The sequence below is a fragment of the Gallus gallus genome, chromosome 7 (genome assembly GCF_016699485.2).
Source record: "Gallus gallus isolate bGalGal1 chromosome 7, bGalGal1.mat.broiler.GRCg7b, whole genome shotgun sequence".
Classification (NCBI taxonomy): domain Eukaryota; kingdom Metazoa; phylum Chordata; class Aves; order Galliformes; family Phasianidae; genus Gallus; species Gallus gallus.
In genome coordinates this window covers 2703567-2720619 of record NC_052538.1, presented here as the reverse complement: position 1 = coordinate 2720619, position 17053 = coordinate 2703567, and the positions used below count along the sequence as shown (strand labels likewise).

The following is a 17053-nucleotide window of genomic DNA, read 5'->3' as shown; positions in this document are numbered from 1 at the left end:
AATGACTTAAGAGTCAAGGGACTCCATTTCTGTCACTTCATCCTTCTGTCAGAGTTCAATCTTTTACCACACACAACTAAATACCAGAGATGTAGTGCCTGCAGGACAAAATTCTGCTTATGGGCTGCCTTGTTCCCCTTCAGATAACCCGGATGTTTATAAGGGATGAGATGTAAAGAAGCGAGCTATCTGTACCTGACCTTTGCCTTACCTTGTTGTAATGAATAAGATTCCATCGCTTATCCATTAAAAAGTAATGAGAAGACTGTGTTTCAGGTATGTTAAAAAACTCCAGACACTCCTGAAGAGGAAGAAAGAGAAACCTTCTGTTACTTATTAGCTATCTTGTACAAACACCTCAATATCTGAAAGAAGAATATCCTGCTAATAATGTATACAGGCACAAACCCGAATGTCTATCAGCCTTGTAGGCTCTGTGACTCTTCTGGGCATTAATTCTTCATTCTTTTTTTAATCATTAAGTACATTAATATGTTTTAGACAACCAAGGCAAACTGATATCACAGTCTTGAATATTGATGTTATTTATTTTGAGGTCTTCATATTGCACGTACTTAGACCAGTCATATTACCCATAAGGGTATGGTAACTTCCATTTACTTGCTACTGTTTTTTTATCAAGTTTTAGAGATAGGGGATGTAGACAGACACTATAGTGAAGACCCTTTAAAGCACTCTGGTGCATGATTCCCATTAAAACTTAATGTAGTTGGACAAACCAGAGGTTTCTACGAATCTTCTTCTTATGTAGCTTGGTTAAGGTCATCCAGGAAATATTTGGCAAAAAAGGGAACCGACCTCACATCTCCTAAATCCTAACATATCATAATGGCTACCAAATCATCATTTCTACTCTTCCTGACCCTAATAATTCTCTTCAGTGTTGATAAAATAAAAGTTACTTCAGTTACTTCTGTATTTATCCAAGGGGTAACATGCTGCAATGTATTCAAACATACTTGTATTTGTGGGGTTTTGGCTGGCTGTGAGGTCAGCACATTTCTATTACTCTTTGATATGGGATTCTGTTTTCATGCAACCTAGATTTCCTCACTTGGACACAGAAATGTTTGTCACAGCAAATCTGACACTAAAACAGGAAGCTCAGGCAGAATGTACTGCTGGCATCCAGGTATGGCAAGTAAAAAAACCATTAAGCAGTTTGTTCAGTTCAAAAACTCACCTTCAGAAGAGCCTCAAACTGTGTATCTTCATGGACTGGTAACTGAGTTGGTATGTCACACTCATTCTGTCCATGCACAACAAGGGTCTTTGTGCCTAAAGGAAGAAAAGCAGTTGTATTTTCCCTGGCCTCTTTAATTAACTCAATTTCAAAAGACTGCCATGTAGGAAAAGTAACAGTTAAAATTAATTCCTGGGCAGACAGACAATGCCAGTCCTGCCTGGAATGCGTTATGTGGTGATAGCATAGGCTCACAGTTCTACAGTTTTTTTTGAAAAAGAGAAATTGATTTGTTCCTAAAATAAGGAGCTAGCAATTTTAGCAGCAACAGACAACTCTGGGAAAGGAACAGGCCTAAAACATTGAATGTGTTTTTCACCAAGAAATTTCTTGCCTGACTCATGAAGTCCTAAGCTCACAGCACACTCTTCTGGGGCTGTCATGAGACTTAAATGAGAGGTTGCATCTTACAGTAATCATACTGCCAGCTTTTCACAGCCCAATTGGCATAAAGTTCTGAGTTGAAAAGACTGTTCTCATTCATTTTGTTTGCTTCTTTCAGAGCTCTTAAAGTAGCCTTCTGAATCTCAAGGAATTAGAGGTAGAATTTACTGACTGAATCCTCAACTCACTTATGCAGCCATTCAGAGCAGGTCTAATGCAGTACTGGCAGATCTATTTTTTGGTAGGAGCATGTGAACTTGGAAGTGAAGGAGACTTAAAGACTCATTTCTTATACCTGGCATTGAGGCAGTCACCAGCAGTTTCACTTCACACTGTTCCTTCTTCATAGTCTGTTTGAGATCCTTGAAAAAAAGCCCTTCAACATAACCCACCACTTCCCAGAGGAAGGTTAGTGTGGCAGAAATGGCATCCATGCCCCATTCACATGGAGTGCGTACAAAATACATGATCAGTCCTACCTGCAAGTAGTAAGAGGAGTATCAGATTATACACACTCTAGCTGTGTAGGGCATTGCATAAACACATAACAAGAACAAGGTTCTCTCTCTCCTCACTCAGAGGACAAACTCTAAATTAAACTTGTATCCTGAAAGTTTATATATAATACAGAACAATCTGCCTCTACTATTCTTTCTTTTCCTGTAGAGAATGAGGAGCAGGGGGAAAAAGGAAAAAAGACTGAAAACCATGGCTTAAAAGCCATCGTGAACGAGGAAAATGGAGAACTTTTCCTTTATGAGACTCCATGTACCTTCTGCTCTTATGTGCTGCCACACAGACACCTGACAAACACTGGAAGGCTCCTGGAGTAGTATATATATTGTCTGTTTTTTCATCACTTAATCGAACAAACTCCAACAAATGCATTTTCTATAACTATAAAAGAAGCTTATAATTTATTCCAGTGAGACCATTCACAACCAAAGCACTTTCTGAACGAAAATTAAGTAAAATAATAAATGGTTTCTGCCACTGTGATCTTCCTATTTGTCTACAATTCATCATTTGTGATTCAATTCAGAAATTCAGGACAGGGAGTGTAGAGGCTTAATAAAAAGCTAAAGATTCCTTCTCCTCTCTCTTTAAGGAATGAAAGGCTGGTACAAGTAATTTGCATCTAGAGCAAGAAGCAGATATGACCTATAAATGAATAGTTACAGACCATTTATTTCCTTGCAGATTGTGGCATTAACTTCTTAAGACACATACAGACAGAGGTAAGATTATGGGCTGCACAGTCGACCCCCAAGCTACTTACCAAGTAATTAAAGAGGATATGAGATGTCTGCGCAGGAAAGTCCCCAATATTCAACAAAAGCTTCCTTAACATATACATTAGCTCATCCTGGAAAAAGAGCAAATGCTTTTTTCTTTCCGTCACAAAAAAAAATAATGGATTTCTCCCTTTTGTCTTCCCCAGCTTTGTTCATTTACATTTTTTTTTATCCCTTTGTTCAGCTCTGTCTGTTGGTGCATGAAATAGAACTCTCTGCTTGTGACTTCTCTTATATTTCCCAAAATAAAACCCAGGGCACAGCACCCAGGCCAACGTCTGCCTTTTTCATCAGAGAAAGGACATTACTGTCATTTACCCTGACTGTACTAGCCTGATTCTGCACTCCTCTCCCTATGATTACGCTAATTCTTGCTTATTACAACAAATGGTTACCAAGTTAATTTTGCAGAGACGCTGTGAAATCTAGCACAGCTCAACTCAGTAGTTGTGGTTGCTAGATAGGAGATGAGGAAAGAATTGAACTTTCCGTCCTCTAGAAGCTGCTTTCTTTAAGGCAGACTAATAAATTTCTTAAGGCGGGAAGGAAGCAAGAAGGGAGTTTCACAGTCAGCCAAGGACAGGCAGACTGAGACAATGTCACTCCCACCCTTGAGAGAAAACGGAACAGGCATGGGTGGAGGTAATTTCTTTGATAAAGGGTTGTGGTTCACTAAGCATCTGTTCAAGGCTAACTTATAACAAGCCACATCCTTAGTGGTGGTAAATGAGCTGTGTCCCATTTACATCAATGAGCAGAAATTGAAGCCAAATGAAGATTTTGAGCAGCAAATGTTCTTCTCCAGTCACTGCTCACAGAGAGATTCTGCTTGCAGCTGTGCACCCCTGCTCTAAGCAATACATAAGTCCGCTAGAGAGAGGAGAAGTTTACCTGTCGGTTGCTTATTGTGAGTTTCTCAAGGAAATGGCGCAGAACTGTAGAGGGATCTTCAATTAAGCAGTTCCACAGGACCTGCTGAGCAACAGCACTCACTATAAAAAAGAAAACAGTCAGAACTCTCTCCCTTGGAAAAGCCTTGAAATGGTGCACTTAAACACAACTGTTCCTAACCTACTACAATTGTCATTTTTGTACTGAAATACACAGGAGTTACTTTGAGGTACTAGGACTCCTGCTCACCACTGCAGTCATTTTAAACAATAATGACAAGTCTAACACTTGAACCTTCCCTAGGTTCTGGTGACAGGACAGGTAACACTATATCACTGTGATCAGGGAAATAACTGTTTGGATTCACAACTCCAGATGAGCAAACATGCCAATTAAAAAATATATATATATATATATTGTTCATACATGGAAAGTGCACTTCATGGTGATTCACTGAGTGACTTTATCTGGTATTAATGGACAATATTAGATAGTCAGCAGGTAATTGTGTTGATTATCAACTCCCCAAAGTGTAATTAATTGTAACCTTGTGAAGATTAACAACAGCAGAGAACTATTCATTGTTCTGTTTTCAGTACTCATTTCTTGATCACAAAACAATACACTAATTCAATGACTGACTATACCCACTCAAAACTAAAAAAAAAGTGTCATAAAGTTATGTTTGCAATCAGCTAACATTATGAGTGATGAAAAAGGAAGGACAAAAGTCCACCATCTCTAAGCATTTAAGATAAAGAAACAGAGAAGGACCTATAATTACTGTACAAATAAATCACAGACTATAAAGCAAATACTAGAGATGTGTATAATTGGTTTTCTATCTGTCATAGGATCAAAGAAATACTGCTGAGAATAGACCTCTGGAGGTCTCTAGTTCAAGCTCTGCTTGGAGCAGGACTGTCACCAGCATCACATTATGTCAACGGTGGCTTTGTCTAGCCAAGACTTGATAGCTGCTGTGGATGGAAATGCATGCAGATTCCATGGAGACTGCACTATGTCCCTGGTAGAGAGTTTATTTTCCAATTTGCATCTTGAACTTCCCAAGTTGAAGTCTATATAGCAGCATTCCTCTAGATATTTGTTTCCTTTTTGTCACACAAAACAAGCCCACCTTCACAATCAGTTCCCACAGAACATTTGTTTTAGGTCTCTCACTGTTCTAGTGAGAATCCCCCCACTAGATTCCTTCAAGCTTCTCAACATCTTTGTTGAAATGGGGGCTTTTTAGGGCCACCAAAAATATCAACAGACCTTCAAGATCTAACAACAAAGGAAAAAAACAAAAACAGAGTACATTCCTGTTGCTCATCCACTAGTGAACAGTTTGTGAGAACTGGTTACTTACAAGGTTTGTAACAAATATATACACTCATGACAATTTATAGCACATATTACTTCGAAGAAAAATGAACTGTGAGCAAATACAAGGTTGTATTACACTTCTTTCACTCTAGTTATGGCACCTAACAAAAGTAAACACTGTAATTACTGGCACTCCTAATCAAGAATGACTTGAAGTGTAAACTAGGTCAGTACCCGCTACTCCATCCTCCCGGACTTCTCCATCTTCCATCAAATGGACAATGGGGAGCACTGCTGCACAGATGCATGCTGGAAACACAGCTTGAGGTGGTTGTGGCACATGATGGTTCGGAGTATGCTCTGTAGTATGTTCTTCATCTAGAGTACAAAGAAGATTAGAAGGTGAGTGTTTGTGAATGAGTTGTGACATTGTACAGGCATGTTAGATAGATGCTTGCACTAGGTGCTGTATAAACAGAACAAAATGGCAGACTGTCTGATCACTGTGCACACACAACAGGCTTACTACTATCTCCAAGAAGAAACTGAACCTCCAGTCAACTTTCTGACCAAGAATTTTTATTAGTTTATTATAAATTGGTTCAAGCCTGGGAATACATTCAGTAAAATATAATGCCATCAGCTTTACTGATTAACAGGTTTCCAGCGAATGAAATTCTAGGAAAGGACACTCCACAGTGAATTCAACCTACCTTCTGCACTGACTGCTGACCGCACTGACCAGACAGAGCCACGACGGAAAGAATAGTTCCTATGAGATGTACTGGAGGTGCAGGAAGGACTCACAGAGAGACGGCGGGAGGCCAGGTTGGCAACTTCTTCTACTGACAAAGAGAATGGGAAATGTCAGTCCAAACCCAGCTGACAGGCTTTAGGGACCTTTCAAAAGGAGAGCACTTGCAACCAAATTGGAACATTGAAAATTCAAGTCAGGTAACACTCAGAACAATTTAAGACCTATAAAGATCAGGTAAGTACTTTACTCATGCTTTGGGAACCAACTAAGCACTGATCCATAACAGCGTGCGGTGACTTGGTGAGTCATATTTTAGCTGAGGTGTCTATATACTTCTCTTCATGTACATCCTATTACCCATCTTTGTTGGTGGTTCTTAGTTTTTACTGAGAATTGCAAATTCTGCACACATATCTCCCAAGACATGCCTAGATCCAGTGGTTGTTCACCACCTTTCTAGAGATATTAAAATGATTCAGTGCTAGTACTTGTCCACTCTCTAAGGTGGTGACCATACCAAAGCAGGGACTTTCCTACTACTAACAATAGCTTTTTCTTGGACAATACTTTCTTTAACAATACTACTAACAATAGCTTTTTCTTGGACATCACATCCCTAAGCAGTGCTGTATGCTGGTGGCAGGTGCTCTCAGTTTCCTAGAAAGCAGTTTCTGGCCCTGGGGCACACCTTCTTCTTCCTGCTCTGAGGTTGGTGTGCAGGTTGGCTCATAGCAGGCCTCCTGAGTGATGGGGATAGCAGTGATGAGACTGGCTTCCCGACCCAAGCGCTTCTTTTCTTCCTCCTGCTGCAGGTTCTTCAGGATGTGCTCTGCTCGCTGATGAGAACGAGACACTGCTCTGGCTGAAAATGACTTCTGTTAGGAAGAAGAAAGAAGAAACATAACACTGTTCATTATGATACACATACTCTGTGTTCCACCAGGGTCCTTGATGACATTCAGTAACTCAGTTCCTAAATACAAATCAAACTCATATTGGCTGAACAGAGATGCACCAGGAGCTACATCTCTAATAAGCCTCTTCCTTCTGAGACACCACACAAAACGGGACAGAAAACTGGAAGACAGTTTGAGTGAACTTATCCTTTGGAGAGATAGCAACTGCACTCCTAAGATCTGAGTTACTGTCGTGGGCGTATGATGTACAGTACAGTGTCTCCTTGATCAAACAGACAGAAAAATCTTATGTCCATGTAGAATATTCTGTGCCCTACATGGACAATGTATTGATTAGATCTTCCCCAGCTGAGGACAACAAGAAAACTTAAGAGTTTAGTCCGCGCCTTTAGGCTTCAGCATTGCCCAGGCCCTTACTGAGAAACTGCAATGCTCACTCTCATGACATCTTTGCTTACCGACTGGTCTTCATTGATAGGATCTTGCACACTCCCACTGCACTGAGGGACCCAGGGAGGGTCAAACATTGGCACAGAGGGCATCCCCAGGACAGGAGAAGGCAAAGTGAAGTTTATACTTGGAGGAGGGATCTAAACAAAACCACAAAGGACATTTTGTTAACAGCACACAAATATTAACGTTTGTAGTGCTAAGTGCTAATTAAACAATATCTCAGTATAAAATAAGACCACACTGACAGACTTCTTTCTTTATCTGTTCTTCTTGACCTTATTACGTGTTCCCCAGTATACCTTTCCCATTTTAAACAGGAGTTCTATAACATCATCTATCCCCCTAGTGTGACTGAGATGACCATTTTTTTTTCCTAAACAGATTTTGAGGTAATTTCATGTTAGCATGTCATAACACACCTATCCTACAAGACAAGCCACAAATGTTAACACTGTGTTTCATGTGTTCTATCTACCTTAAAGATCTGTTGAGCTCCTTCTTCCATCCTAGGCCAGACTTGATACCGAAACCTCCAGAGTGTGTGAAATTTGAGAATGGCATTCAGTCTTTGCACTGTCTCCGGGTGATGAAATTCGGACATCAGCATGTCAGAAACAGCCTCTGGCACTTTCACAGCACATAGCAGGAACATGGCAGCTGCAGGGAGAGAACATCTGATCATCTGTTTCCCTTACTAATGTGTTTACTTGGCAGGAAAAATTGCAGCTGTACAAACCCCAAACAGAAAGAAACCCAGATTCCAAAAGTGAGATCAGCAGTCCACTAGGTTTAGCAAAACTTATACTGCACCATCAAACAAAAGTGTCTATGATTCTATCTTTTGGAGCCACACAGCATTATGCTTGTAAGAAGTTCTGTCAACCCTACTTTTAAAACAAAACACAGCTCTGCCTTTCTTACTAACACTGAGTCACAACTAATATAAGAAGCATCTCTTGAAGTAACAGGACTAACTCAACTTGGCTTTCTAAAGTTTCACTTCTGATTGCTTCCTGTGATGATTAGTAAAGGCGGGTTTAACAGCTCAGCCTTACCATCAGAGCAGGAGCAAGTGGCTCAGTAGAAGACCCACATGTCAATTTTCATGGGATAGAAACAACAACAAAAAAAGGTTCTTACGGGACTGCAATGCTTACAGTCTGCCTCCAAGAGAAAACAGTGTTGCTATGAATTGGGAGACAAAGAACAAGACAATGGAAGAGATCAGAATAGAAGTTGAGGTGTCCCACACTTGTTTCATTGGAGCATATCTGAATATAAACAGACAGAACAACTCCAGTCCTGTGGAGGCCAATTAATTTAGGTGTATATCCAAGGGGCACTGAGCAGGAAGCAAGTGAACAATGTTGCTGTGGGTGGTTGGTGGGTGTGAGTACTCCTGGCTTCTTTGACCAATAGCTGACCAAAGACCACTGGAGATAATTTCTCTAGATTTAGAAGTAATTCTTCCACAGTAGAAAAAGGACAGTTACCATCTTGTTCACCTCAGCACTTACCTAGAAGGTGCCAGGCATGAGTGCTGTGCTGACAGAAGGCAATCTGAACACATGCAGAAAAACAAGGGTGACCTTTGACTGCTTAGGTACTGTCTTGCATGAGGCTTCCAGTTCTGCTACAACATCCTGCTTCAAATCTGTACAGTCCCTCCTGCTTCTCCAGCAGGGAGAACCTTTCTACTCTTTGGTGTTTTAACTGCATCTATATCAAGTCTTAGCAGGACTGATTTGAAACTGTGAGCTCACACTGAAAGGTCTCCAAAACCCCAAATAAGAGATTCATCCTGGAAAGGAATCAGTAGATGGTGCTGTTGTACACCAACACAGGATTTCCTTTTATCCAGCTTGATAGCAACATTGGGAGCGTTCATGTTTGACCTTGATTGAACGTAGATCATGCCAGGGCTGAAATCACTCGATACTAAACAGCTACTACAGTCTCTCAAGTGGATTTCAATCCTCTCTTGAGGAAGGGGAAGAAGAGGAAGATGTGTCTAACAGGCTGTACTGGAGGGGCAGGCAGATAGCACTCCTCAGAAAGAGGAGTCTTAGTAGGGTTTTGATAAAGAAAAAACAGTAGTCAAAACTATTTTCCTAGAAAGCAGTCTGAAGTGGTGAAGAGAAGTGCAGCCTCAGGCAGCTTGCTTCTCTTCTTTATTTTACTGCTCTCTTCCTGTTTGCACTTTTGGTCCAGTGCACTGGGTTTTCATAGTGAGTTGTCTGTAGCATGGAGGCTAGAAGGTGGCCTCTGTGAGAAGAGAGACCAGGGGCTGCCCCCATGCTGGACAAAGCCATTTCTAGATGGCTCAAAGATGGGGCTACAGCTGCTGGACAAAGCTGAATGAATGAGCTGGTTATGCCTCTGTGCTTATGTGTTTAAGAAAGGCTAAAAAATCCTGTGCAGCAGCTGCAAGAAAGATGAGTGAGAAAAACAAGCCTGCAGACAGAGAAGGTGGTTTTAGTATCTTCTTGGTACTCACTATTCTACTATGTTATTAATTAATTATGAAGTAAATCAATTTTACCCAAGTTAAGTCTGTTTGCTTGTGACAGGTTAGCAATCTCTCTCTGTCCTTATTTTGACCTTCATTTTTTCCCTCTTAATTTCTCCCCTTGTTGAGGAGTGAGAGGCTTGGTAGGCACCTGAGGCACTGAAAAGAACTGTGGTGGGTTAATCTTGAATCAGAATCATAGGATCATAGAACGGCTCAGGTTGGAAGGGACCTCAAGGATCACCAAGCTCCAACTCCCACAGTGAATGCAGGGCTACCAAACTCCACATTTAATACTAGACCAGGCTGCCCAGGTCCCCATCCAACCTGGCCTTGAACACCTCCAAGGACAGGGCATCCACAGCCTCTCTGGGCAGTCTGTTCCAGCACCTCACCACTCTCTCTGTGAAGAACTCCCACTTGATACCTAACCTAAACCTTTCCTCCTTCAACTTAAAACCATTTCCCCTTGTTCTGCCGTTATCTACCCTCGTAAAGAGTTGACCTTGCCTGGTCTCTAGTCAAGATAGAAACAGTTCAATGAAAGAAAAACAAAGGAAACATACCAAATACTTCAGCAAACTCTGGATTGATTATATGACTGTATTTCCTCTGCACAGAAACCCTGCTAAACACAAATTACCAGTTCTGTTTTTCTCTGCCTGTTGGCCATAAATAGAGTTGTGCAGATTGTCTTCCTGGTCCTTCTGACCACCTTTTTTGTATAGAGCACAAAAGCACAAGAAGGTCTGTGAAAACCAAAGAGCCTTCAAGAAAACCCTTGATATCATTAAGACCTCCTCCACTAGAGAGCTGTCTTGTAAGGCCGTGTAACCTGCTGTGAGTTGAGCTGTCAGGCAAGCTACACTGACTGGTTTTGTTCCCTTACCTGCTGCTCCAGCCATGTGCTCATCCACACTGAGCAGGAGCTCCCATGCCGCAGGATGGATGTCCCCATACATTTCCTCAGTGAGGACAGGAGCTGCCTTGATTAGCAGTGACAAAGGTGCAGGGGAGAGGCTCATAACCTGTAAAAATGTTTAAAAATGAAAGTGTCATGACTTACAGCTGAGCTGTGCCATCTGTCTTCAGTGAGCACAGTTAACACTTTTAAAAATTACCCTAGTTTTGGACAGCACTTTGGCTGATAGTTTCTAGTTTCAGTCATTTCAGATAATGTTCCACAGAAGAACATTGCTTTCAATCTACGCTAAGCCAGCAGTGTTGCAAGCTAGTTCTGAGTCTGCTGCTAGTCAGTTAGGTCACCAAAACATGGATGAAGAGGACAAAAGGAAAGGAAAACTCTTCCAAGATGGTGCGCAAACAGTGATGTAAATCCATGAAAATTTCATAGACAACCAAGAATTGTCCATTTCTTCTTCAAGAACACTGAACAAGCAAGAACAAAGGAAACTTCCTGCACACTGACAGGTTGCACCTAAATGCAATCTGTGTAAAATGCATTTTCTTCAATTTTTTTTTTGTGTGTGTCCCCAGTCTTGATGCATTTATCCCTAGGGGAAGCCATGGATGTTGATTAACATTTAATGGACCTACATCTTTAAAGGATTCTTTGCCAGGGGTTCCCCTAAGAAGCTTAAATTTAGCATTACTCATTTGGTAAAAATATGCAGGGCTGAACTGATCCATACTCAAGAACAACAGTTCTTTCCATCACATGGGCTTCAAGATCCATGCATATTTTCCTTCTTGTTGCAGCCTGACCCAACATCTGTGTAGCAACCTCCCCAACCAGCATACGGCCTGGCCTAGTCAGTACCTGGTGCCTAATGTATTTTAACATTCCAGAGTCCTTCTTTCCTTCCAAGTTGATATCAATCACTCTCTTTTTTAGAGAGGGAGTTCTGAGGCATGACTTGTCTGAGCACTGAAAAGGAAAAAAGAAAAAATAAGAAAGTGTTCTCATTTTGATTTCCTGAAGTTTGGAAAGGGAGATCATGTGCAAGAGGAATTTCCATACACTATAAGCTGCCCAGTACCAGAGGCGCAGCACCAAGCCCTTTCCTGTGCTAGCAAGAGGCCTAGTATCAGTGAGATGACATCCCGTTTTCTTCTCTTTCTAACACTGCTTTTTGCAATAAAAGCTTGAAGGAGACAATAAACCAAATGAGGACTGTGAATGTTCCTTGGGTAATTTTCATCGGTGACACTCATGTATTTTAGGTGAACAGTATTTTAAGCACAGAAGTGGTACAAAAGCCACAGCTTTCCCAAAAATTCCCAACTGAAATGTTTGCTGTGTACAAAACCTATTCCTCTCTCAGCTACACTTATCTTTTGCAGAAAGCATGTGACAACTCATTTTAAGATCTGAGCTCATGCCTGCCTGATTGCTGCCTCTAGCAGATTGCCAATGCCAATGATAATGACAAGGCCTGTTCATGCTCATTGTTCACAATACCAAGGACTTTCTCAGAACTCTGTTTCTACGGATTTTCTCCTCAAGCTGGCAGCCTGCTCATTAAAACAGGATCTCTCATTTTTCGGGGGGCTCACAAGCCCCATGATTAAATTTGTGTCATACAGCTTTGCAGTTGGAGATGAAACAGTACACAGCACTGCACAGTGTTCTTTTGCTACCTTTCATGAACATTGCCAGCTGCTCATCTTACGCCTGCCTTCTGTGGAGGAAACAACTGCCTCTCTTTCTTAATATCTAATTTATACACTGCTTTTCTATGCCAGAGGAAACATATGGGTATTATTCTTTCCAGGAAAGCAGAATCATTACCTCATTTAATCTGCCCTGTGCTTTGTTCCATAAAAATAGCCTTCTAACTTGACAGAAAACAAAACAAACAACAGTTGATAAAGAAACATTCAAAATTATTCTCATAGTCTTTCATTTCCACTTATGCAGATGATAGCCTCTTTACTCAACTAAAATCTTGATGAGAGTTTCATGAACACTTCTGCTTTCACTGTTACTGCTAGCTAGCAGGATGACTTCCACCATTACAAATATTCAGAAGAACTGTCTTGTCTTTTGTGGTCGAGGTTATATAGGTATTTACCAGATATTTACTTTATTCATTTGGTAGCAATGTGGATATTCTGCTGAACAAATATATTTCCACTGAAGTTAAAGGCACTGCTCATATGCCTAAAAAGGCATAATCTTTTTTGACTGTCTTGCAGAGACATCTTAAAAGCATCTTAAAAACATTAAAAGCATCTCACTAAAGAGACTATTAAAGACCAATGCATATAATTATTGGAAAAGAGCTGAAATCTCAGATCTAAAAGAAATCATGCAAGGTTTTACCAGAATTCCAAGAATGATTCTTATTAACAGACAAGAAGGAACAGGAAAAAGGAACGAGACTCCAGGGGCTGATAAACAGATCTCATAAAAGAGCACTACATTTAAGGTCAGGCTATAGGCATTTTAACATCCTTATCAGCAACCAAGATTCTTCCTGAACAATACAGTTTACATTCCTTCCATAATGCTAAATGACCTCATAACTTTTTGCAGGACTATGTTAAGGAAAGTGCTGTGTTCCTTTTCTCATGAAAGAACATTGTTTGAATACATTATGCAGCCCTTGAAGATACTTATGCCTTGCCCAGAAAACAAAACAAAACAAAAAACATAAAAACATAATAGATTTTTCCATTTACTCACTTCTTTTTGCTTTTTGCCTCTTGCAACACTGTTCAGCGTGCTGTTTTCTCGAAGAGAGTCCACTGTGTCTCCATACAGGAGTTTGATGGCACGGACAAGGCGAGCACAGGACCGGCTATGATGGAGGTAGCAGTGCGGGTGACAGTAGTCAATGTGAGTACATATGAAACTTTGCTGATTGCATAAAAGGATCATAACCTTGAAAGGAATAAAATTGGATAGTTATCTATAGAATCATGCTGCATAGCACATGCAGCCAATGATGGGGACGGCACGCTGATATTCGCAGCCTAGCTGGCAAGGCAAAAAGCTCAATATAGCTTTTTGAAAAAGTAAGCCTACCTGTGCTGATCTCCATACCTGCAAGTAGTTTATGAACTGGCTAGGCATAGCTAAATAAACATTGGTGTTAACAAAGCACACAAAGGAAGAGAGCTGCTGTGGATGCACGTTTGGCTGGTTAGCAAGATTACGGTTGAGGAAAACAGTACTCTCAGTTCACAGAAAAGCTATTCTATCACCAGTCTGAGATGAAGACTTAGACTGGAAATCATTAACTACATGATCACCATCAAAGCTGCAAACCCACTAGGTTCAAGGGTTAGTTTTCTTCAAGGAAAGGGAAGTGTAATGTCTCAATACACTCTCAAGCAGCAATTAGCTCTGCCCGTGGTTATGTGGTATACTTGCCTTGCTGTGCTTGGGTAGGCCCATCCAGCCTAGCTTTATGTTAGCTGGCTCAACAACTACTTCTAATGGTGATGCCATATGGCAGCAGAGAGCTGCAAAATCAATCTAAGAAACTGATTAAATATCTGGGCATTTTGCTCTACTAAGCCCTGCTTTGCTGCAATAACACAACCATTAATCTCTAAACTAATTAATTAAAAGCAATTGGTAAGTCTGCAATTCAGTGACTGCTCTCGGGTTGTACCTCAGAGGATTCATTCCTGGAGGAAGAGAGTTCAGTCCAGCAGCAGTTTGTACACAGGTCTTCATGTCACAGACAACACCAGACAGTTTGTAGTATTCTGAGGAAAACACTGGGGCATCTGCAAGCTGTTCACACTGTAGATCATAACTGGCCTTTATGAACCCCTCTCTTCATCGTACAATCTAGTGTGGAAATACCCAGAGCTACCAGAAGGAGGCTACCCCACACCTTCTATGCATGTAATACCTCTGCAGCTGCAGTCTGCCTGTTCTCTCAGGTAAGGCAGCCACATCACTCTCCACTCAAGTATTTAGGCTTTCACAAAGCCAGGAGCTTTATTTAAGACAAATCTCAGCAGCATATTTGGGATTGTTGACTTTGCTTACCTGTTCTGGCATTACATTATTTTGGGGTAAATCGGGTATAACTCAAGTCACTAATGCCACACGAATGCGTGAATGGTAAATCTGATCAGCACTGTATAGCCTCTACTGAGCCCTGGGTGCACTGTAATTTGTAGTTACAGTACAATAACACACAGTGAGGCATTATGAGGCAGCTAAGGGCAGGCTGTGTAAAACACCTGGGGGAAAGAGGAGCAGAGCAACTCATTCTTGGCAGCTGTTTTTCCCAAAGCAAACCCAGAAGTTAAAAGGAACTCCTGAGAGGCATCAGTTCTCACAAACAATCTACGTGTGCACAGGGAGTCAATCCAGCTTCCTTGCTGAGAACATGGACTGTACTGCACCATCAGAGTGTGTCATGGGGCAACAGAAGTAGAAGTGTACAGTCTTCAGCTACCAGCAGATTGAACTGTGTAGACTTGCCCACCTTACTGGTGTGACAGATAGTCAAAACTACTAAAGGTCCTGTTGGGTTAGATGTGGTGATAGAATTCACCCAATGGAATATTATTAAGTGTTCCAAAAGTAAGCATTTTTCCCCGCAAGGTACATAACTAAGCTCATCTGCTGTTAGATTTCATGGATACAAAAATATATAAACTGACACAAAAAAGGGACAGGACAAATTCCCCAAGGAAAAGTTTTCAGTGCCTAGTAAAGAGTGCTCACAACAGAATCTCCAGCTCAAGTAGCTTCTAAAATACCTTTTTCCAGTAGCCCAGGTCATGCTATAGACCATTCTGTTACTATCCATTCCTAGTCAAGCTGGTGATATGATACTCTGCTAGTGGGTTTTTCAGCTGAAGTGGCATGGCTGTCCCTTCACATCCAGTGAGAAATACTCCTTTTTCCTTTACAAACCAACTATATGAAATGGACAGAGGGAGCAAGACAAAAACATTCTGGTTTTAGTCTGTTTTAGAAATGACAAGCAACCAATTTCCAATGGTTGCAGCTTATTTACACTTGAGATATTACATGGAAAGAGCAGAGACTGGGATCTGATTATTGGCAGCACAAAGGTTTCCTACCAAAAATGCCATCCTTGAGCATGTGGTCAGTGATCCATACTTACATGCAACCACGACATGTTCCGATGATAATTCTCCTCCGTGCCTGTGCTGCTCAGCACCTCTGGCTCAATGCTAGGTTCGCTCGCGCTCCAAGGGCTCCCTTCTTCAAAAGAAAAATACCCAAAGGTGGTTGTTTTTATTGCTTCCTATATGCTTAAAGCCTAGGGACAGCACTTGTAAGCCAGGCAAGCCTTGTGGAAACAGACCACAGTACACTGAATATGCCACACTGAAAAACTGCATTTGGACACCCCTCCCCAATCTTGGTATCACGCTGGTTTGACAATTACAATTCAGATTTGTCTCACAGGCCATCTTTGTCAGTAGCAAACACTGCTCCCTCCCCACATAATTTCTTTAGCGCAAAGGGAGGAGGAAATCAAAAAAACATCAGAAAGAAATTCTTTGAACCATTCAGATGCTATGAATGGTTGGTTTAGTGATCTGCATTGACTGGGCTCTGTGATTAAAAACATCAATAAAAATCCAACCAGAACTGGCATCCAACTGGAAGCACCAGTGGGCCAAGTAACTGCTAAATGCCCATGGAAACTGCTAACATTACGGGGATGAAAGGGGAAAAAAATCCTGATTCTAGCATACTAGTTCTAAAGAATTCAGGCAAAGGAGAGATTTATGTGGGAACAGCACTGATCCCTGTGTTTCCTGCAGCCATTTCATTACCTGTGGGTTTCCTATAATGCTAACTGTACTGTTAAGGGATGACTGGAGATAAACTTAGTTAATACTTTCTTACTCCTCTTTAAGTGAACTCTAACTTTTCAAAGACTACAGAACAGGCAATGCTACTCTCCATGTTTACCTAATAAAATATCCTCTGATCAACATAAAAATGACTAGTAAGCTTGGGAGGTTGTTTCCACTCTAAATGGATCCAAACCTTAGCTTTTGGTTAACAACTCTATCAGAGAGAGCCCCTTAAGTTCAATTGTGATGGAGATTTCTTCTGACAGGATGCATATTTGGTTTCCATAACACACATATACTGAGATTCGTCTTTTTGAAGACTAAGGAAGGCAACTGTAAACTGTAAAAATATATGTATATGCCAATATGTAGAAATATAGTATGTAGCACGCACATGTTATGTTCTGCATATAGGTGTGTATATATATATACACACACATATATATATACTACATGCCATATGGCATGCTTATGGTATCATGTACT

General features: G+C 41.0%; 1 protein-coding gene across 18 annotated transcripts in view; it reads right to left on the bottom strand.

Annotated features, from left to right (window-relative positions):
• Positions 1-17053, bottom strand: part of UNC80 (unc-80 homolog, NALCN activator) — a 121114-nt gene that overhangs the window by 40301 nt on the left and 63760 nt on the right. For 16 of the 18 annotated variants that reach the window (XR_003076286.3, XR_003076288.3, XM_025152710.3 and 13 more), the window contains 14 exons: positions 15862-15962; positions 13449-13646; positions 11580-11687; positions 10689-10827; positions 7766-7947; positions 7296-7427; positions 6609-6795; positions 5877-6008; positions 5398-5541; positions 3835-3935; positions 2928-3014; positions 1944-2127; positions 1205-1299; positions 212-301 (listed from right to left, as the gene is read on the bottom strand). Coding sequence is in view for 16 of the 18 variants with exons in the window: in XM_025152710.3 (XP_025008478.2) it covers positions 212-301; positions 1205-1299; positions 1944-2127; positions 2928-3014; positions 3835-3935; positions 5398-5541; positions 5877-6008; positions 6609-6795; positions 7296-7427; positions 7766-7947; positions 10689-10827; positions 11580-11687; positions 13449-13646; positions 15862-15962 (1880 nt within the window). In the remaining 2 variants the exon portion in view is untranslated. The remainder of the gene's footprint in view (positions 1-211; positions 302-1204; positions 1300-1943; positions 2128-2927; positions 3015-3834; positions 3936-5397; positions 5542-5876; positions 6009-6608; positions 6796-7295; positions 7428-7765; positions 7948-10688; positions 10828-11579; positions 11688-13448; positions 13647-15861; positions 15963-17053) is intronic. The other 2 variants (XM_025152711.3, XM_025152718.3) reach the window with 1 other exon arrangement.